Consider the following 23,389-nt stretch of genomic DNA (forward strand, 5'->3'; position numbering starts at 1 on the left):
CAACACAAGTTTCCCATAAAACTAGGTATACTTGCAGCTGAAATCAATCTTCTTCAAAAGAGTAACTAGTGAGAATTCTAAATGAAACAGAAATATAGCCATGGCCAGGCTAGGCTATTTTTTGATGGAGTCTATCAAAGAGTTCCAGATTTGTGTGGGTTAGTGTCACTCTATTTGTGGATCGACATCACCATTCCAAACTAAAGTTAGCAGTAGGACCTGACACAAACAACCAAACAGAAATTTATGCTATGTGGCTACTCTAGAAAACAAGAGCATATATGGTATTAAAAGGTTACAAGTGTTTTAAGACTCGAAGCTGATGGTCGATTGGTCTAATAATAAGTGCACAACAAATAATATGTTACTTGACCTATCATAAATTAGTTCCTGGAGGTTAAGAGGAGATTTGATGGTCTATCTTTTGCACATATCTCTAAAGAGTTTAATACTATGGTTGATCAGTTATCAAAAAAATCTCTGTTACTGCAGGAAGGGTCCCTTACTGAACAAGAGTTTGGGGGAGGGATATAATTATCATCTTCTGAAAGCTTGTTGTTCTGATGTAGGGTTCGAAACCCCTAGCATTTGTTTCATGTGTCTTTTTCTAATGTAGTAATTGTTGTAGCCTTTTGGTTGAATGTAGAAAGAAAAAAGTCTCTTTTTGTGAAGGTTGCCTTCACATAGACTAGGTAGACTATTTATAAATAGTCATGGAATAGAATCAGGGCTAGCCGCTAGCTGTAGGACAATTTTAAAGAATTATTTTTGAAGCCTGAAAAGGCAGAATGATGTATATTCTAATTTCACACTTAAAATATCGAATCTAAGATAAGATAACTTTATTAATGTCCAGCAAAAGACCACAAAAGTAGATCAATGGGACTAAAACAGTACATACAATGTAACTACATAATGGAATTGCCTAAGCAACTCCTATAGCCATGATATTATCAACATAAAAAGAGCTAAGAGCTTGTGGAACTCCATGCATTGATTAAACCAAAAAAATTGTAGAGATCACTAAGATTTTCCCAATGGTTCTTTAACATGACTTTAAACTTTTCATCAATTTTCTCATAATATTACCAAGAAAGATGCATTGTGAAAAATTACAAGACCATTCAATCTTCTTCAAATAAGACTGTCTAGCTAGCTAGAAGGGGACTTATTGAACTTTATGAGGCTCGATTGAATGTCATTGAAATCAGAACATGTTTATAACTTTTCAACATGTAAACTCAAAAAATACTCCCTGTGTTTTTCTCTAAACAGAACCTGTCATGCAAAATTTCATAGAGTAAATTTTTAACATGTAAGCTAAGAAAAGAATTCCCATGATTTTGTCTAAGCAGAACCAGTAATTTGAAAATTTCTCACTAGAAATTACAAAAATGGTCACTCATAAAGTGAATAAAAATTCTATAATAGATACCCTCAAGAGCTTTTACAAATATGGTCACTATAGGCTAGCCATCTAAATCCATCCTCACTAGACAATGGGTTCAACAAGCACCCTTAATTTGATACATCATAGAACATAATATTATAGTAGATCATCCTAATTGCTGGCAAACAAACTACACAATTCTGGTCTATATCTATAGATTAGGTCAACCACAACTGAACGAACACCAAAAAAAATTCAGAGAGAAATCATCCAGCAATAGATGAACTGATACTATAAGATGTTGAAACTGAATAGATCTCAGAAAAACAACATTCACAACACTATCTAACTACATTAAAACAATAGAAAATGGTTTAATAAAGAGCTGACAATAGTAGGAAGGTACTGAAAAGGAAACATAATGGTGATAGATCCAAGCCCATAATATAGGTAAGCCCATGTACAAAATTTATGATGGCCAATCTGCACTCATGTAAATTGAAAACAAATTCGTGACTCGAACTATGGAACAACTCAAAAAATCCAAAGATTAAGAACATGACCCAGATTCACATAAAAAATGCCAAAAGTGCACAACTAGAGTATAACTCAGACTAGGTATAAGCTTCAAAAGCTCAGCCAAAAAATCTACAAATAACAAACTCAAATTTACTTTTCATTACATAAATGTCTACCAAAATCTATCATAATGATCACACATAGTGAAAGTTGGTCAGAGTGGGCCAGTAATTTGCTCAAACTCACCAAATATTTGAAATTTTAACCACATTTAACCAAGTTTGTCCCAAAGGATCAGACTAGACTTGTTTTGTAGCAGAACCAAGTAGATTTTCAAAGTAATTGGTGCTTGTGCATTTCACAATCACATACATATTTTGCAGTTTAAAAATGGATAGTAATAAGCTCAACAAAGACAATATCTAAAACAAAGCAAAACCAAGCACATGAGAAAGTCAACTCCAAGCTTAATAGGATCAATAAAGTAGAAAAAGATATTCACAATGGACAGAGCATGCATAAGGGACACTATTCCATAAAGAATTATTAATCAGCACAAGACCCAAACCATTAGAAAACTATCCTAGACCCACTGTACATATGACGAATATGATACAGAAGATATTATCTAAGCAAGAATCAACATTCCTCCAATTATATCCTTTGCTGAAACAGGCACAACTGAAACCTTCTCCAATGTTGTGGCCATCATATAAAATATTGGTCCAGGATCTCCACCCTAATAGTCAAATGCCAAATCTATGAGTTAATTCAGTAGAACAACCACTAAGGCTTACACTAAAAATGAACGAAGAAATATCTATAAAAAGGCCTTACCCTTATTATATGCCACACCCCCTATTGATATCTAGATTAAGAAGGCTAGCAGAGAACATTCAAATTCATAGACCACATCATTAATATAGATTCATTAGGGAACATAAGAAAAATGGTTGGGAAATTCAACTATCTTAAGAACCTGAAACAATAGAGTTGGCTTCACAAAGGCCAAAGCAAGGGGAAACCAACCATTCAACTAGCACCAAGATCTAATGCATCCACTAGACAAACATAGCAATCAATCCCTTTACTTTGTCGTTTGCAATAAACACATGACCTTGACAACCAGCAACTGACCTTCCATATCATCCCTCAATTTGAACCTATCACTTTGAAATATTTTCTCTCCCTTGGTATTAATACTTTCATAGAATTTGTAACAAAGCGCTATCTCTTATGATACATAAGTGTCGACAATTTCTAGAACTCAATGTTTCCATTTTATAAATTATTTTGAGAAACACACTTATTTGGTGGCAATCTGCACCACATAATAGAGTTCCTTTAGTTTATATGCCAAGTTTGAGATGTAAGTACTTTGCGAATGTCACCCAGTGATTTCACTTCACCCATTCCTTTTGACATGACATTCTGGTGGCCTAGACCAGATGTATGGACACTAGTGGATGGCTTAATAATGGTGAAGTCTAATTGTTCTACATTTTGACTTTTTTCGTTGGAATTCGACTATAGAATTTTGATCAAGATTGTGATTTTTCATTGTTTGAAATGCATTTTTCAATGCATAAATGGATTCAACACTGTGAAATACCTAAGGAACTTAGATTTTTGTAGTGCACCAACCCCTTATCCCTCCAAGGTTTGGAAATTTCTCACTATTTTCACAAAATTCTTGGTTTTTGCATTTCATCAAACAATTTGACTATTTTCTCTCTTTTTTTATTGTGGGTTTCAACTTATATTTTGGTATGGCATTGCAAATATAAGATAAATAAAATCCAATAATAATACACCAACACAACAACAATTTGCACAGAGATAATGGCCAAGTCTTTGTTATAAACCAATGCATTACAAGTTATCCTCTTTTTGTTTTTATGTATATGGAAATATGGCTATTTTAGATGATTTTTATTGGTCCAAATCACACCCAAACTTAAACTAAAGTTGTGTTCCTCTATTCTCTACCACTTTCTATCTCTAAAACACAAGTATGTACCTCTCATAATAGGTACCTTATTTCTATTTTCAAATAATGAGAAGTACGGGCTGATTTCCACTATATTTCAAACTTGGATGACCCTAAAAAAAATATTTTCGCCCTTACCTCATGAAATATTAATGATACCAGTTGGTGCAACCATATCTTTTCTTTAGAGTGATCCCCTTTTTATGCTAATGAAGGCCCTCTAACCAGCTATTATTAATTAAGAGTGCCCTTCAGCCATAGCAACTCGACCCATATAGGAGGTATACACCCTGTTAACACTCAATAAACAACACACATAGATTCACCCTCTAAAACTTGACCAATACACCTTTCTTAGAGGGTCAACTTGACCCACAATTTATTCTTAGTAACAACACTCAATACATCCAAGAGAATGTGCCTCTTTTAATGAACTTGTGTGCCATTCTTGATTTTACCCTTGTAAAATCTCTGTAATGAATCCTAGAGATTTCTCACAGAATTATGCCCTCTAAGTCCATGGGAAACAACCCATGCTTAATTATTTTTCTCATGATTTTATTCAACAATTGTTGGGGACTAAACAATTCATATGTAGTTACATTGCTCGAACGTTGTCTGCCATTTCTACGGAAACCAACTTTTTATTTTAGTCTTTGAGTTTTGGATTTAGTTTAGTTAATTGTTTATAAATCTAATATGTATGTAATGTTTTTGGGGCCTATTTTGAGAGGAAAGTGTAGGATTAATGACCTTTCAACAGTCAATGCATCACGAAACTGAAAAGTCTTGATCTAGTTTTCCAAGTCCAAAGTCCTTGAATCATCTTCACCAAGTTGTTTTGCCAATATATTTTATGTGCTCCATTCATGATGGTAATGTAGATTATATTGAGAAATATTTCATAAGATTCACTCTTATGAATCTTAAGTAGATATTCAACATGTAAACTTGCAAAAACTTGCATGTAGTCTAATTTATGCTAGGTTGTATGTTCAAGGTACAAAACTGTGAATCGTGGTTGCAAATAAAATAGACTTCTTGCATTAATAAATTCACTGAACTAGATTTCCTTAATAAACTCATTGAACTAGAACAAATGATAGTAAGCTAGTTGGAAATGAGGGAATTCATAGAAATGGTTGCACTCCAAATATGGATGTTGATCCCCTTTACTCTAAATCTAGTTAGTTTCTCTCTTCAACGATGTATTGTTGGGTACAAGGTGATTGTTTAACAAAAGCCATGAGTAATAAGGAAGGAAAATATGTAGCTTAAAAGTTAGGTAGTTAAACTTATGGCATTGACAATCATTTCATATATATATCCAAAGCCCAAACCTCTTAAAGTTTGATAAAATGTGATGTCCATAGTGTTTTAATTGAGAAGAATGAAGATGGGATGTTAGCAAAAACCAAGGACAATCATTAAGATTAGCAGTTACTTTAAAAATGCTTCATTGACTCTTTTTAGGGTCATTGTAGTGGTAACTGTGTGCAGGTATACCAACGAAGGTCTTCCAATGTTTGCGTAAAGAAAATACAATATTTTGAAGAAAATTTGCGAGAAATTTCTAAATAGATAGCAATACATTTGCCTTAAGGTATTCAACTTATGTTACATTTTCCTTAAGGTATTAAACTTGTGTGAACATATATCATTTTTCAAACACCAAGCACTGCAAGGAAAGAAGTAGTATCTACTTGATTGCTTCCTAGTATAAGTGAGAGGTATTTCAAGCAATGGAAAGTCTAGCAAAAAAAATGATACAGAATAGTCAAGGGAACAATACAAAACCTCAAAACCTCATAAGTATTGGGTGACAACATTTAACCAAAAGATGATAAATTTAAAGGTTTCAAAAATAAAATGAGCCTGACATTGAATCCAAGTTAGATTTTCCAAATTCTACACAAGTAATATTCCAAAAAGAAAAGAGCCCATAAATTCCAAGATCATACCTTATTATTATACTCGCTAATCTTCTCTTAGAGATTCCACACTTCAGCCTACAAATCAGATTGTTGTTTATTCAGGACCAAAATATTTTGCTACAACTACTTCATTTCAGGCTCTAATGCCTAAGTTAGAGGCTGCTTTGATTGTCTCTCTACGTAAATCTCAGCTAATTCTTGTTCCAACTCAACTAATTTTTTTCCTCGAGTACAAAGAAAAAATGTCAAAATGGATTAAAGCCATTATAAAATATAGCACAAGGATCTCGCAACATATGATGTCCATCTCACCTATAGTGGTAGAAATTGATGAGAACGTTGAAGAACTTGATGGTACACGTTGGTGATTGGGCCTGAAAATATCCTTCGAAGAGAAATCATGGAACTGACAAGATCAATTGCTTTGTGCTTGTACGTGCTCATTGAAGCTTTGGAGAGTTGCAACTTATATTAAGATCAGATTGACCTACTTTTTAATGGGCTACATAAACCCGTATACTTATACAGCAATCTTGTTCACCAACTGTACTATAGAATCTCTCCATTCTTATCAAAGGAGACCAACAATGGCGATTATTGGTGAGGAGCCTCTTTTGGTAGAGAACCCGTAGATATTTTGTATGTTTCCAATACACTTAGATTGTTGTTAGTAAGAAAGTTACCTTATATTATGAAGCGAAGGTCAGCTGAAGAAAAATGGGTTCATCTGAGGCTATGAATGTTCTTTAAGATGGTTGGTTAAATCCATTGAAACGAATCCTGGATGCAACTTAAATGGCCTTTAGGTCATCGAAGAAACACAAAAAAAGCTTCATGGCTAGTGGGGCAGATCTTTCAAACTCCAAAGAAAATAGGGGCTCAATGAGAAGGGAATTATATTAAAATTTTGTGGATAATGGAACCACCGCTGGTAACGATTTTTGTGAACAAAATGGGTCAGTAGTTTTTTAATTTGATTCATAGTAAAAAGATGCTTTGACATGGGTTTTGCGACCTATATTCCACGAATCAAAGTGCACCGTGCTCATGGAAGCAAAACAACTAAACAACCTCTGTCACATTCATTAAAAAAATCCATAAGTTGACTAACGTAACTTCAAGCTTTATTAATAAAACTTATCTGGGGATATGACCCTTACAACTTCCAGGAGTAAGCACATACTGGTTGTTTTATTTCATTTCCACCATCACCATTTTTGAGTGCCAAAAGCCCCGTTCTCCCCTGCATGTATTCTCATTTTCCAGGAATAAACACAGGCCAGCGGTATTATTTCATTTTACATCATTTTCGAGGGCAAAGAGCCCCGTTCTCCCCACATGTATTCTAATTGACAAGTGTCAGAACTTTTCCTTCCCCTCTTCAAATTGGTGCTTGGACCCTGAATTCGTTCTTTTATTGACAAATTCCATAACCCTTCCTTCCCCTCTTCAAACAGGGGCTTGGATCCTTGGAAGCAGTGCAGGGGTTCGCTCCATGCCAGAAAGAAAAATGTATGCAGTAATTTTCCATTGAAATCTCAAAATAAGAAGATCTGGTGTCTCTGAGCTAGTGCAGAAATAGGAAGGTCCAAGGTTCGATTCTTGAGATGCCCATGGTATTCCACTGAAAGAGGGAGGGGGATCCCGGAATCCTGAAAAATTGGAATTATCTTCTGCATTTTTGAAATAGAATTAACATTTTGCTCCTAGTTTTCCAACACTCCTAGATTACAAAATATCAGTAATTTTGTCTGTTCCTACATGTAGATAAGAAAAATTAAACCCTGACTCGTAAAGAACACTCTCATTCTCATGAATACAAGTCCAAATAGGTAGATGCAGACATACATAGAAGCCCTAACATTTTTCTCCTAGTTTTCCAACACTTCCAGATCGTAGAGGATTTTGCTTATTCCTTCATGTAGAGAAGAAAACTTAAACCCTGAATCATAAATCATGCTCTCATTCTCATGAATACAAGTCCAAATAGGTTGATGCAGACATACATAGAAACCCTAACATTTTTCTCCTAGTTTTCGAACACTTCCAGATCGCAGAAGATTTTGTCTGTTCCTGCATGTAGATAAGAAAAATTAAACCTTGACTTCTAAAGCACGCTCTCATTCTCGTGAATACAAGTCCAAATAGGTAGATGCAGACATACATAGAAGCCCTAACATTTTTCTCCTAGTTTTCCAACACTTCCAGATTGCAGAAGATTTTGTTTATTCCTGCACGTAGAGAAGAAAAATTAAACCCTGACTCCTAAAGCACGCTCTCATTCTCGTGAATACAAGTCCAAATAGGTAGATGCAGACATACATAGAAGCCCTAACATTTTGCTCCTAGTTTTCCAATACTTCCAGATCACAGAGGATTTTGTCTGTTCCTACATGTAGATAAGAAAAATTAAACCCTGACTCCTAAATCACGCTCTCATTCTCGTGAATACAAGTCCAAATAGGTAGATGCAGACATACAAAGAAGCCCTAAGATTTTTCTCCTAGTTTTCCAACACTTCTAGATCACAGAGGATTTTGTCTGTTCCTACATGTAGATAAGAAAAATTAAACCATGACTCCTAAAGCACGCTCTCATTCTCGTGAATAAAAGTCCAAATAGGTAGATGTAGACATACATAGAAGCCCTAAAATTTTTCTCCTAGTTTTCCAACACCTCCAGATCGCAGAATATTTTGTCTATTGCTGCATGTAGATAAGAAAAATTAAACCCTGACTCCTAAAGCACGCTCTCATTCTCGTGAATACAAGTCCAAATAGGTAGATGCAGACATACATAGAAGCCCTATGCTTGGGTCATGTATTGAGTGAAGCAATAGTAGATATGGGAGATGGTATCAGGGTTTGATTTCAGAAGCTAGTTGTGGGTAACGGGCCGAACCCAAAAATCTGTTAGACTACTAAAAATGTTTTTTACAGTGAGGATAGGAAATGAGTAAGAAGCCATCTTGCACAACACTCAATGAGTAGACTACAACCTGTTTTTTTTTTTTATTCATGGACTCTAAATCAATGGTCTGATAGAAAAGTCAGGTTTTAAACATGAAACCGCTTTGTTTCCCGCCCTTAGACTATTGTGCACAGAGGTAATGGGTGGTCAGGTGGTGGTTTTCAAATTTTCAAATGTTTTGTTTCCCACCATTAGACATTGTGCATGGAGGTAACACATGGTTAGGTAATGGTTGTGAAATGTAAATAGGGGAGGAGTCTAACTAGATTCTTTCTAATTCTGTGTTAAGTGGTAAATAATTTTTATTTTTATTAGTCTTTTAAATTTATATTAAATTTCATATATAGATAAATATAGTTATAAATTTCATAGATATCTCACAGACCCTATCCCATATCAGTGGCCTCGGTAGGTGGACTATTTTAAATCTTAGTGAAATAATTTTAACTTTAAATTTCATAATATATCTAAAAGATAGATATCTCACATATCTTATCGTATATAATATAACCAAATTATGTGGTTTCTTGGTGGTTTCTGTTTGTCACCTATCCAAACACTAGTATCAAAGAAAACATCACAATCATAAACAAAGACACTTATCACAAATAACAACTCTAGTTAACATTATCGTAAACAAAGGAACTTATTACAGATGTAACTATTTAGTTGTTCAATCTTAAACAAAGAAACTTATTAGAGACCATTATCATGTAACAACTTTAGTTAACAAAGAATCTTTATCACAGAGCAGAATTTTCTCATCACAGTTATAATGTAACAACTATAGTAAACCCTACCGTAAACAAAGGAACTTATTACATATATAACAACTCTTATTAACTAGCTATTTAACTAATCTTATCTCACTAGAATTTTTTTGGAGGAATAATTTCTTCTATATGCTTAGTCATAGATGATAATTTATTTTATTTTAAAATGTGTAGTGTATCCATAAGGCATAGACCAATTAGTTTATGTGGGGTTTAATCCCCGTCACAGGGTCAAACCTCATGGGGAGGGGTTGAGGAGTGGAAATCACTTTGGGGAATTAAACTTCCCAAGGGGCATCCAAGCTTGACCAAAGCCTCACAAAATATTGGTGATAAGCATCCTATTGTGGGTAGATCGGTCTTCTTCCAACCAATAAACATGTTGGCCCTGACCTAGGCTCCACCTAGCTACAAAAAAAAATGTGTCTGGTGTAATTAGTAATATGTGTAGATAAATTTAAGGATTTAATTAAAATATAATTAGAATAATATTATATTTATGTTGAGGATAATAATTATTTATTTTTTTGTTTATAAAGGGTGTGTATTACATAACATTTTAGATTTTTCACAATTCAGTGATTTGGTTGTGTTTATGCCATTCCTACACTATTGCATAAATCACTTATCTAAAAAAAAATCCATTGCACTCTAATACAAATGATACCTCTAACAATGCATCCTAATTCCAAATACTCCCACAAGCATTGATTGTCCTTCATGTGATCAAAATACGACCCTCCGATGACAAGGAGCTTTGCTTCTCCACCAAGTTTCTATGTTTCTCCTTCAACAATAGTCTTCCAACAAAGGAGGGTAGGCCTTGTGTGACATAAATGCTTGTGTCAATGGGATCAAAGCACAAGGAGAGCACCCACCTTATCTGTGTCCTTCTTTTACATACATATATGCATGGGAAACTTCCATAGATTTCACCACCTTTGATGGATGGTAACTTAGGTAGACCAAGGAAAGGTGTCATCAAACAAATGATACATCCATGAGTTACATGTGGATGCATGTATCTCAGTTGGAAAATGATACTTATATATCCACTCCATAAAATGTTGTGTTTTGAAGTACAGGGTTTGCATATTTGGAACTTGACCTCATCATTGTTTGATCTTCCATACACTCCACTATTTTGGGTGGTTCTCTCATTCTCTATGATTTTTGTATGGAATCTATAACCATTGATTAGGAATCCCTTGTACTTATTCATGAATTTCCTGGGGCCACACACTAGCCATTTAAGTGTATCAAACACCTTTCCATCTCCTTCCACTTGTATAGTTTTATATTTTTAAATGTAGTTAGAATTCATACATTCAACCTATGAAAAACTATTTAATTTCCTACATGACAATATTCGCATATACTTATTTTTAAGTACACTTATAATATACATAATATCGGTACCTATTGTTTTAACCAACTATTAAAATTATGGGGGTGGAGTTTCTGCAATAGAGCTTCATATTTTTTCGTTTGGGTAATTGAGTTGGAAATCTTCATTCTGTCCATCCTAATTCAACAATTATGGGCAATAGATATGGTGGTTAATGTGTTTTGATAAAATATGAATAAAATATTTTTAAAGGTAAAACATGTTAATATATCCATGGATCTATGTTTTGTTAAACCATAAACAAACAAACAAAAAATTACCAACCAAATATGTTACTTACTCTATCCGTGGATCAACTTCGTTTGTGTGAAATAGAACCCACCTATGGGCTTGTTCCCAACTAATGTCATCCAGTTCTGAAGGAATTGGAGCAGATAATGGATTTCCATCAGGGATAACTTCTTCAACTTCCTCATCCCACACTTTATTTCGACCATGTGTGGATCCAATAGCTTCCATACCTTTCAAGTATCCTCCACAAAACTTTATTGATTCCTCCATAGTATAGCTTTCAACAATGCATCCTTCAGGCCTATTTTTGTTTTTAACATAACTCTTATATACTTTTATGTTCCTACAAAATGAACAAAAGAGAATTAAGTAATGTCAAAAGCTTTCAAAAAAAATCATCTTGTTGTTGTTCTTGATAAAAAGTAAAGATTCAAATACCTCTCAAAGGGGTACATCCATTTATATGCAACCGAGCAACAATATTGAATCTCGCATACCAAACGTACATTCAAATGCAACATTATATCAAAGAATGAAGGAGTAAATTACTTTTCAAGAAAACACAATGTCTCAACAATATCATTTTCTAACTTGTCAAGACTCTCTACTGAAATTGATTTTGCACAGATTTGCCTATAAAAGTGAATGGATAGCTCCCCGAATGTGTGGTATTCGGGGAAAAGTATGTAAGAATTTGATTGAAGGTGAACATTAAAAAGGCATTCTTGAATTGTGGTAATGACCTTGAGAGAGGAATTGGCATTCACACTTAACCTTGGAAATTATGGGTTCACTTCAAGCAATATTTTATTTCCTCTAAATCAAGCTACAGGCATCGCAATAGGAATTGGCATTCACACTTAACCTTGGAAATTATGGGTTCACTTCAAGCAATATTTTATTTCCTCTAAATCAAGCTACAGGCATCGCGATATTTGGCATCTCTATATTAGCAATGCCTCTTTATACCTCTGTCCACGATATCTTCAACATATTCATTCTTCTATGGTCTATGTCTCATCAAAATGGATCTATAATGGTGTGGCAGTAACTCACTATGACTACATATCACCTCTACATGCACCTTCTCAAGAAGTCTGTTCAAACCCAAATGTGATTCTTTAAAGATCATATTTTTTTAAGGTATGGCTTATCTAAGGCTTGTATGTATCCTCCAAACATGCACTCTAGACTCTGTTATTGACAATTCTTGGTCATGCTATATTAGCAATTACACAGTGAATAAGGTATTAGTGATGTATATGTCATATGGACAATAACACTCAACAAAACTCATAACAGTGACTTAAATTATGGACAATAATCTATTTTGACCTCATAAATTCTAATTTCAATGACTTTCCTAGATGAGGGTAGTAAGATATATGGAGACTAATGTAGTGATAGGAATATGTGTTGATAGTATGAATCTTGCACTTCCTACAGTGACCTGATCAACACACATATATATATATTCACACTTCAAACTACTTATATCAGGTGAGTCAACCTATGGAGATGTCGATTTACAGGAGGTTCATTATGATCCTAGAAATAGACCTCAATAGTGACAAGCAGTGGAAGAATTTGATTTTTGCAAAGACAATCCCATCTAAGTTTGAGGATAACTAGTCTCCCTGAATCGCCTTTACCCAGCATCAAGTAGCAGAATAGGAATTTTGTTGAAGTCATCTCGCAAGAAGAAGTAGTCCTCCTGGAACTTTGCAAGACCTGAAGCTATCATAAAAGTAAAAGAAAATAGAATCCTGAGCAGTGATCTTTCTTGGTTCCCTCATAGTCATATGTACGTGGTATTGTTCTATGTATGTCACCTCAATCTCACCACTATTTATGGTCCAACATTAAGCATGAAATTGGTACTGCTTAGTAGCAATGGTGATATGTTACAATACCTATAAATTGATGACATCGTTATAGTCTTTTTCACAAGCGAAGTTTTGAACAAGACAAATACGAACTCTAGAAAGCTTGATTGTCATCCTTTCAAAGGTTATCTTCTATAAAGAAGTTATATGGATCTCCCAGCTAATGAGATAGTGAAGCTTCTGTCTTCAGCAAAGAACACATGATCCTAAATTTAACATGGTATCAGAGCCAAGCTGAGGCCAAGCTCAAGTAGCAGTAAACGTAATTATGAAAAGTCTCTGCGGCCAAGTAATCATCCTAGAGATAGAGTTGTTGGCCCCCCCTGAAGTACTACACTACACGTGAAGAAACTCTATCAAGTATTCAATCTCTGTAGCCTTGTTGACATAGATATTCACTTGCTCTGAAATTTCAATGCAATTCTAAAGTGGATTGGCCAAAGTGTTAATGATTGTTTTTGGTTTATTTTTTTTTCTTTGGTTCGATATGGTTTAGTCGATGGGCTATTTCAAACTTCTGGACACACACTTATATGTTCTCTATGGTATGGCTCAATCCCTTATCCAGGGAAGTCAACTGTGCAAATAAAGCTTAATTTCTGGTAGTTGGCTTGTATATAATGCAACAATAATTTACATACCTGTATGCTGATACTGCTAACTTCGACAATCGTTCGACATACACACTAATTTGCAAACCTGAGTGCTAACATATGTATTCAATTTGTGTTTCAGAACTCATATAATTTTGAACAATCTCGAGCACACTAGTTCTGTTCTTGTGAAGTCCTTTGTCATGACAATGTTTTTGTTGTGTGTGGAGCATGATTGTTCAGAGGTCTTTGTTTCAGCCAGATGTATACCCCAGGAAGTTTGTACACCCCTCCACGCGGGGGGGTGAGGGGGGCACTTGTCCCCCCGGCGAGGGTTTGGGGGGGGGGGGGGCGATCCCCCCCGGTTAGGGGGTTCTGGGGCCAGTGGTCCCCCGGCGAGGGCTCAGCGGCAGCACCCCCAAAGCTAAAAATAGATGTAAAATTGCCTTGTAAAAGTATATTAATTTCTAGTCAATCTGGGTCGTTCATTAGGTGGATGATCTGACGGTAGAACTTATGTTTAGTTTAGGGTTTTTTTCCCTACAAGGCAACCCCTCTCTTTGTATGAGGGTATTGTATTTGAGGCTATGTAGTAGAAGTGTATTCTCTGAGTGAGAAATAGAGAGGTGAGACTGTGAGAGACAACAGAGGATATTACAGCGGATCTGCTGTAGGTTGTGTCTCTTCATTTTGCTGGATAATAGAAAGGAAGGACTGGCTGTTCGGGGTGGACATAGCCCAAAATGGGTGAACCACATATATCTGTGTCTCTCTTGTTTTATGCGTTTTCTATATTTGTATTTCTGCTATATTTTATGTGTTCTATTGTTCCATAATATATAATTTTCTAACAGTTTCACTCAACTATTTTGATGCTTAAGTAATAACACATGCTAGAAATTTCCAAGGCATGTTAGGCATTCCAATACATGCCAAGTGCTAAGGCATGCCAAGAGGTGTTAGGTGTTAGGGTGTGGCACCAACGCATGCTAGAGAGTTCCAAGGAAATACAAGGGAGGACTAGTTTCAATTGCATGGAAATGAATGAATAAGAGTGTGTGATAGGGAGTGTTAGCAAGTTTTGGGTGTACTAAGGAGGCATTGATGAGGTATGCTAGGTAGTGAAAGGAAAACACAAGGGAGGACTAGTTTCAATTGCATGGAAATGAATGAATACGAGTGTATGTTAGGGAGTGTTAGGAAGTTCTGGGTGTGCTAAGAAGGGATTGACAAGGTATGCTAGGTAGTGTCAAGGCATGATAGATTCTAGGAAAGAATATTGAGATGTGTCAAGTGCCAGGGTGTGTCAATGTGTTCCAAGGAGTGTTAAGGAGTGATACAGACACAAAAGGGAGAACAAGGACATAATGCATGGAAATGAATTAATAAGAGTGTGTGATAAGGAGCATCAACGAGTTCTAAGTGTGTTAATGAGGAGTTAAAAGGCATGCTTCGCAGTGCTAAGGAATGTTAGAGTGCTAGGGTGGCACGCGACCAAGATGTGCCAACGTGTGGAAGGACCTAGTGCCTCATTTCCTCTCATTTTACTTCAATTAAATGGAGCAACTAGGCCTTGAGCCCCAAACCCACACAACTAAGCTTTTGCACACTACAGAATCCTAGGACTTGCAATAGGTAAGCCTACAATTGTGATAAGGGGATGGAAAAATAGTTTTAGACAAAAGGATACTTTTGTCTAGGGACAACACTATTTTTTCAATGACTTGGTTGGGTTCCCAAGTCGCAAAAAAAGTAAGGCTATCTATGAGGGCATGGAAACTAGGGAGTGCCAAGGTGTGCAAGGAATGCTAGGAAGTGATAACACATGCTAGAAAGTTCCAAGGCATGTTAGGCATTCCAATACATGCCAAGTGCTAAGGCATGCCAAGATGTGCTAGGTGTTAGGGTGTGGCACCAACGCATGCTAGGGAATGCGAGGGAAACACAAGGGAGGACTAGTTTCAATTGCATGGAAATGAATGAATAAAAGTGTGTTATAGGGAGTGTTAGCAAGTTTTGGGTGTGCTAAGGAGGGGTGGACAAGGTATGTTAGGTAGTTCCAAGGCATGATAGAGTGCTAGGAAAGCATGTCAAGATGTGCCAAGTGCGAGGGTGGGCCAATGTGTGCCAAGGAGTGTTAGGGAAGCACAATGGAGCGCTAGGTCATAATGCATGGAAATGAATGAATAAGAGTGTGTGACAGGGAGTGTCAGTGAGTTCCAAGTGTGCTAAGGAGGAGTGACAAGGAATGCTTGGCAGTGCTAAGGAATGTTAGAGTGCGAGGGTGGCATGCGACCAAGATGTGCCAAAACGTGCAAGGAAGTGTTATCTAGGAGTGCCAAGGAAACACAAGGGAGCACTACGTCAAAATTCATGGAAATGAAAAAATAAGAGTTTGTGATTAGAAGTGTCAGTGAGTTCTAGGTGTGTTAAGGAGGGAGTGACAAGGCATGTTAGGCAATGTTAAGGAATGCTAGAAGCCAAGGTGACATTCCAATATGTCCTAGGTGCTAGGGTGTACCAACACATGTCAAGGAGCGGTAATGGGTACTAGGGAAACACAAGGGAGAACTAGGTCAAAATGCATGGAAATGAATATTGAATAAGAGTTTGTGACTAGGATTGTCAACAAGCTCTAAGTGTGGTAAGGAGAGAGTGACAAGGTATGCTAGGTAGTGCCAAGGAATGCTAGAGTGCTAGGGCGACATGCCAAGATGTGCCAAGTGCTAGGGTATGCCAGTGTGTACTAGTGAGTGTCAGGGAAACACAAGGAAGCACTAGATCAAAATTCATGGAAATGAATGATTAAGAGTCTTTGACAGAGAGTGTTAATGGGTTCTAGTTGTGTTAAGGAGGGAGTTACAAGGTTGTATGCTAGGTAGTTCCAAGATATGCTAAACTACCAAGGCATGTTAAGAAGTGCTAGGGTGTGTTAAGGAGTGTCAAAGCATGCCAAGGAATGTAGGGGATGCTAACACATTCCACATAGTGCTAAGGCATTGTAAGGCATGTCAGGTGTTATGGCATGTTAAGATGTAAACTATGTTACTTAGTTGTTTTATGGCCACGGTTGGATGTTATGAGCCTTGTCTTCATAACTTGTTAAGTGGGATGAGTTGAGATTGAACATGAGTAGCTTAAGATGAGTTACAGGTAGTTCTTAGGTGAACAAGGCATATGTTGAATTTCCATAACACATGAGAATCTGGGTTTGGTCTTAGAATATTTGATGCAAACACACTCAAGTGCCATAACATATCTACTTTACAAAATCAAATCTACACACATCAGGGAATAAACTAATGCACATGACATTTTTTAAGTTTTTCAAACTCTTCTTTGTTATATTACAAACTATAATAGAATAGGCTAGAGCTCACATACCAAGGATCATGTCCCTTTACAATCACACTAATACAAAGAATACAACTAAGGCTTGTTGTTAGTCCTTTAATAACCAATCTAAATTGAACAAGACAACACGTGACCTACTCGTTGATGGTGGCCACGCACAACCCTTTCATTCCATGTGTCCTGAACACATCTATCAAGTCATCTTGCCTCCCATTTTGCAACTCCTCAATCTTCCTTTATCAATGAACTCAACTCCTTTATGTTACTGAACTCGACTAAAAAGTTTTTTCCCTCTAGCTACCTCCTTTTTTCTTCAAGGTATGCAACACTTAGGGTCTTCGATTAGTTGTTCACAACTCCATTGTGAACAACTCTTTTGTTTACCCATTTTTCCCATATTTCTGATGCAAGATGATAGGCTTAGGGATATGGTGGTCAACCTCATCTCACTAACTCAATCCTCTACAGTACAGTGAACTAGGGCTAGTTGGCTATGTTATAGACAATTTTGTGCCTTGCAGCATCAGGCATGAATTGTCAATAATCCAAGGGATCCAAAGTCCCTAAACATGATGTTCCTACCCCTAGAGGAACAAGGTCAGCAAACCAACAGCTCTCAGATCAGTTCTCCACCTGAAAACACTCAAAAACAAGCAATCCTGAAATCAAAGCAGGTGCTCCACTAGGTTTCTGCGCTGAAACTCAACTCCTCCATGGTGTACCTGCGTTGCAAAGCAGGTAGAACAAAGGCCACCTGCGCTGAGCGAGATGGGACAAGTGGCACACTGAGTCATTGCTCTGGAATCTTCCAAAAATAACACTTGGATCAGGGATTTCGCCTTGTGATGAGTCAGAGGCTCTGTTTCTCCAAGTGGAAGCAAGGTTCTCCAAGTGGACTCAAGAACTGAAGATCAACTGAAGAGAGAGAGGACACAAGGCAGCTACACATCAGTTGCAAGCTGACTCATCCTTTCTCAATTCATCTATATATTGAGCTCTCTCCTATGAGCTCTGAGGGCTGGAATTTTGTGCAAAGTAATGATATGCTGTTGGTTTCACTATAGAACTATTGGGTGATTGCTTGAAGGAGGTGAAGAGGAGAAATTCTTTCTGCTGGGAGGTGTTGCTGGATTGGGGCCTTCAATGGTTGTAACACTCTCAGAACTTTACTTCTTCCATTAATAAAAGCTATTGAGGTTCTTCTATATGCACTTGTTTCAATGATGTATTGTGATAATTGTATATTTGATTTATGCTAATCCTTGAATCAGTTATGATTGCATGCTTCTTGTAGTTTCCTTCTTTGTTATTTTGCAGGATCTCATTGTAGCTGGGCCAGCAAAAGAGCAAGGAGCTGGGAGCAAGCAGCAGAGAGAAGAGTTTGGATTCGACATTAAGCGCAAGGCAACGGTTAGTGCATTTCTTCCTTCTCTCTTGCTTTCATAAAGAAGTAAACCTTAAGTAGTTTTGTTTACAGTTGTTGCTGAGGTACTATCACCCTTAGAGTGGGATAGGGTCATCCGAATCGGATACTTTTCCCTACAACAAACGGGCGACTCCGCTGGGGATCGTATCTGTTTGATTGTTTGTAGTATTTTGCTATTCATTTCTTGAACAAAAGAGTACCAAATCGAAAAGCTTTTGACTATATTAAAAGCGAAGTAGAGGGCAGTTACTCTAGCTCATTTCTGAGCAAGTTCATGATTTGAAGAGCTGATCTACAAGGATCCTTGTAAGCTCTTAGTGATAGCTTTTCATCTTCCTTGTCATCCCTTAGTGTGTGCTTGACTGATAGCTTCTGATTTGAGCAAAAACTGTGAATTTTTGAGAAAATTGTGACCCGGAAACTGTGAAAACGCAACTTTCGTTTTCCAAAGCAGGTAGTACACAGGCTACCTGCTTTGCAACGCAGGTCCCAAAGGGGCTACCTGCGCTGAGAGCCAGACTGGCTGTGCAGCACCTGCGTTGGCCCAATTTTGCCTTGTGCATTTGGGGTTTCCTCCCTTTTTCTTGCCTGTTTTCACTATAGATTTTGCAGCCAGTTACCAGTCTTGCACCTATTCTGAAACCAACCTTACTTGCCATCATTCCGCCTCTGTTATATAACGAAATTGTACTTGTTCTTTTGTATTTCTTCCATCATTTACAATTTCCCATAACGAAAGGGAACTAGTCTTGCTTTGGCCTCTTAGATCTGAACCTGTGTTAGGCATTTTGCTGGTCTAAAGAGTTAGCTTGTTTGCTGTCCATAGCTGATTAGTCTTTTTACTTTCGTCATTATGGTTTGATTTCATGTATTTCCAGTGATTAAACAAGTAAATCTTAAGGTGTCTTTTGATTTTGGACTAGCTTGTTTACTTTCGCTTTAAATCGAAATCAAAGTTATATAACAACTTTCTTTTTGTAATACATCAACATTAAGAAAGGGAAAAGAAAATACATGCATTGTGCATTTTGCATTTGACTGCTTGCATGACGATTTAGGAAATTTTGCATTAGTGTGTGCTCTATGATCTGTGTGAAAAGATTTTCCTTTCTTCTCCCTCAGTAGTTAAGATTTTCAAAGTTGAAAGATTGAAAAGTTTGCTTCTCATCTTAGACTGCATCAGGAATTGTCATATACATCTCGTGGTGATCCTTAAAGGCAAACTGTTAAGCAAGATCAACATTAAAATAAATTCAATTTACATAACAACGCTTTGTAACATAACGCAAACACATAGAGGTCTAGGTAGAGACGTGTTCCGGCGTCGTTAAACGTAGTGACTGTCGATCTCTACGAAGGTGGGTGATTCCTCCTGAGAGTCGGTGGCACTAATACGGACTTGTGCTCCCACGTACCGTCGCGTATATATTGGGAGACCCCTATAGGAACAAAGCCTTTATCCATAGGAAGCCGTGTCGGCCGCCCTACTGATCGCGATGCAGTGAACACAGCATTCACGAAGATCGACCACCCGTACCGTAAAACGTATTCTGTGGTTTCGCGAAAAGTTTGGCACACCCTCTGCCTAGAACTCCAGAGTAGTTTCTTTTGGCCTTTTTCAAACTCTATAACTGAAAAAGTCCATCCGAGCATTTGTCACTTCGGGCTCGTTAAAACATCGAAGGAGACTAGAGTCATCTTTAGCTTTTTCTCGACTCTTAAAACATGAAAAAGCAAAGTTGTGTCTAAAGCGTCGTTAATAAAATTTATTTTAATCGAAACATAATCACCTGTTATTCCCACGTTGATCTTTCAGTTGAAAAGTATGGAGCCCACCAACCAAGGAAATCACCTTGGCAGAAGTCCCAATCCCTTCTCCTCTTGGGGAGATGTTGGTGCACCTCATATGGCCACATTGTCACTTCCAGGATTGACAATTGGCCTACCTGTATGGCTCTTTTCAAATAATGTAGTTCAAATCGCCACTAATCCTGAGCAGTCGAATCAACAGTCAGACCAGTCTAGAGCTACCGACCAGCCTTCCACCTCTTACAATTCTTCCTCTGATCCTTCATCTTCGCAGGGTAGAGCCGGCAAAAGTCAGCCTCCCATGGAGAAGAAGGAAAAGAAGAAGAGAGAAAAGAAGCAGAAGGGGCCTATGGTGAAGGCGACTGGGGGCAAGCAAAAGACATCTGACAAAAATCCACACACTGCACCGACCGGGCCTAAATTGCCATGTGTCATTTGCAAAGGGACCCACTTCCATCGTGATTGTCCTTGTATTCCCCGGATACTAAGGGACTGGTCCCCCAGGTTGCACAATCTGGTAGCATCAACCTCTGGTAGTCATGTTGATTGCAGTCCATCAACTAGCGAGAGTGAAGGACGAAAAGGGAGACCAAGATCACCCTGTATGTTGTGTGAAGGCGATCACGCCATCCACCGATGTCCATTCTTAGATGAGGCAAAGAGAGTTTTGGAAGATCGTCCGGTATCATCGTTACGACTTCCTCCTGGATACCAAAAACTCGTGCCTAATCCCTCGATAGTTGAAAATCCAGCTGGCCCGCTCAAGTGGTCAGCTGAAGTGTCCGTCATTGAGAATGAACCTGCTGAATCCAGACCAGACGAAAGTCTAAAGGTCGAAACGGCAGTTGACCCGGTTCTTCCTTCAGAGGTTTCATCCTCAAATGACACCGTCGTTGAAGATTCATCTTCAAATGACACCCTCACTGAAGAGAATAAGGATGACACCATCCAGATTCTTTTCATCAACACAGACTCTGATGAGCATCAGGGCAATGCGCCCATTCCTTTATCGCAGGAAGGAACATCGTCAGGGTCGTATCCGGCCGTGTATTCGGTCCCACCACCAAGCAACCTAGTTGTATCCTTTGATTGGAATCAACTAGGCAGACCCCGGTTACCAGCCAGTATACCATTCAGAATCATTGTCCAAATCTATAGAATGGTAATGGCTGGAACTATCATTGATGAAGGGGCATCTGTGAGTATCCTTTCCTCTATTGCTTGGAAAGCACTGGGTTCCCCGGCGCTTTTACCTGAGATGAGAAATCTATCAGGTTTTGATAAAGGAACCAGTCGCCCGTTAGGGATTCTCCCCAATGTTCCCATTACATTGAAGGGGAAGATAGTTCATATGAACGTCATGGTCGTCCAGGGACCCTTTGTTTATAACTTACTCCTTGGACGAGACTATATATATTGCATGGAGGCAATAGTGTCCTCACTCTTCAGAGTTATGTGTTTTCCGCACGAAGGAAGAATGGTCAAGCTCATAGACCAACTTTCATTTCCAGGATCACGCATCGCAAATAGTCAAATACCATCCCTTAACGGTTTATTCACTCAAGGAATGCCTCCACCCCCGGTTCTACTTCCCGATGAATGCGAGTGATTCGGAAAGATGTAACTGGGACCCAGGGGGCATGCACCCTGGCCTGCCTTGGGCAGAGGAAACCTTGGGTATAAAGTTAATTTCCGCAGAAGAATGGGACTAGTCCGTACCCCGTCCGAAAGAAGGAAGAGAGGGTTATTCTAGGATAAAGTTCTTTTGTCAAAGTTATGTGAGTGAGATAATCTGCTTCTCGCTCCCTTTGTCTAAAAAAGTAGGCTCTCCTGAGGGAGGAGATCCATTTGTGGCGGCAAGTAGCCACCATCTTTGAAGGCAAGCCTCACCCATTAAAACATATGTTTTTAAGGATAAGTAGGGGCAGCCTCCAAAGAAAGAGATGAAATTGCTGCAACAAGTAGTCACCATCCTTAGCAACCTAATGATAGACATCGCCGAAAAGAGAGTTTAGTTTGCGGCAGCAAATAAAACCATTTTTCGGATAATAAGTAAGAGTCAAACCTCCCTCCGTAACGCCAATGTTTTATCTGTTGCGATCTTGCAAAAATCAAAAAGTGAACTGATGGGAAGACAAGTACCGTCGGCACCGAAAAATAACGAGAAGACAAGTATCGTTAAAAATATAGCAAGACGACAAGTAGAAAAACAGAGGTGGGACAGAGGAAGGGTAGCCTTGAAATTATACTTTATACCTGGGGGCATGCGAACCTTTTGGAGTGCAAGCACGGGACGACTATTTATTTTTTTTAAATTTTTAGGTCCTCCCTTTAAACCTGTAGGTCTAACCCTTTAAACTCGTAGGATTAGCCGTTTCCAGCTTGCACAAAGAAAGGATGTGGGGCAAAAGTTAAAACTTGCCAAATTGGAGTAACTAGTGAGGTATAGCTCCCTAAATATGACTACCTCACCTGAGGCGTTCCTTGTATTAAGACTGGTATATTCGAGCAGTTTTAGCGTTGTTCATGCTCGTTAAAAAATAAACGCAAGATCCGAGCAGTTTTAGCACATAGTTCATGCTCGTTAAAAAATAAACATAAGTTGTGAGCAATCTTCCCCTAGAGTTCGAGCTCACCCAAAAAAAATGAACCGGTAAATAACCTTGGTAAATGTAACCTTTGACAGCCATATTAAAGCCCTTGGTCGTGTTCTTGCAGTCTCACCTCCATCCGTTCATTTGGCCAATCGTTCATCTCCATATATTTGTTTACCCATTTTGAGGAACAGCGGCGAAGAGTGATTTCACTTAGCCATCCTTGTGACACTGCCGTGATTGGAAAATTCCAACCTGTACCTGGAATCTGCTGCTATCCCTGTTTATCACTCGTTCCTCAAAAGACGAGTCTCCTTTGAGCTCTTTTCTCCTGACTCGTAAAATATGAAAAGTTTGCCGAGTTTTGGCCTTCCAGCTCGTTAAACGACCGGAAGAGCTATCCCTCCTCTAGATTTTAATCTTTTTGGACCTGAGGGATTATTGCACAAAAAGATCGAGCGCTTGTTTTGTTCGGCTCGTTAAAAGTACCGAAAACTCATCCCTTCTGTATT

General features: G+C 37.9%; 1 protein-coding gene across 1 annotated transcript in view; it reads right to left on the reverse strand.

Moving 5' to 3' along the window:
- Positions 1-23,389, reverse strand: part of LOC149152070 (uncharacterized) — a 136,906-nt gene that overhangs the window by 35,986 nt on the left and 77,531 nt on the right. Inside the window, exons 5-6 of the mRNA XM_089443364.1 lie at positions 12,868-12,952; positions 11,265-11,558 (exon numbers count right to left, since the gene is read on the reverse strand). Of these exons, the coding sequence (XP_089299490.1) occupies positions 11,265-11,558; positions 12,868-12,952 (379 nt within the window). The remainder of the gene's footprint in view (positions 1-11,264; positions 11,559-12,867; positions 12,953-23,389) is intronic.

The sequence above is a fragment of the Pinus tabuliformis genome, chromosome 9 (genome assembly GCF_031772625.1).
Source record: "Pinus tabuliformis cultivar Carrire ecotype Pingquan chromosome 9, CPIR1, whole genome shotgun sequence".
NCBI classification, from domain to species: Eukaryota; Viridiplantae; Streptophyta; class Pinopsida; order Pinales; family Pinaceae; genus Pinus; species Pinus tabuliformis.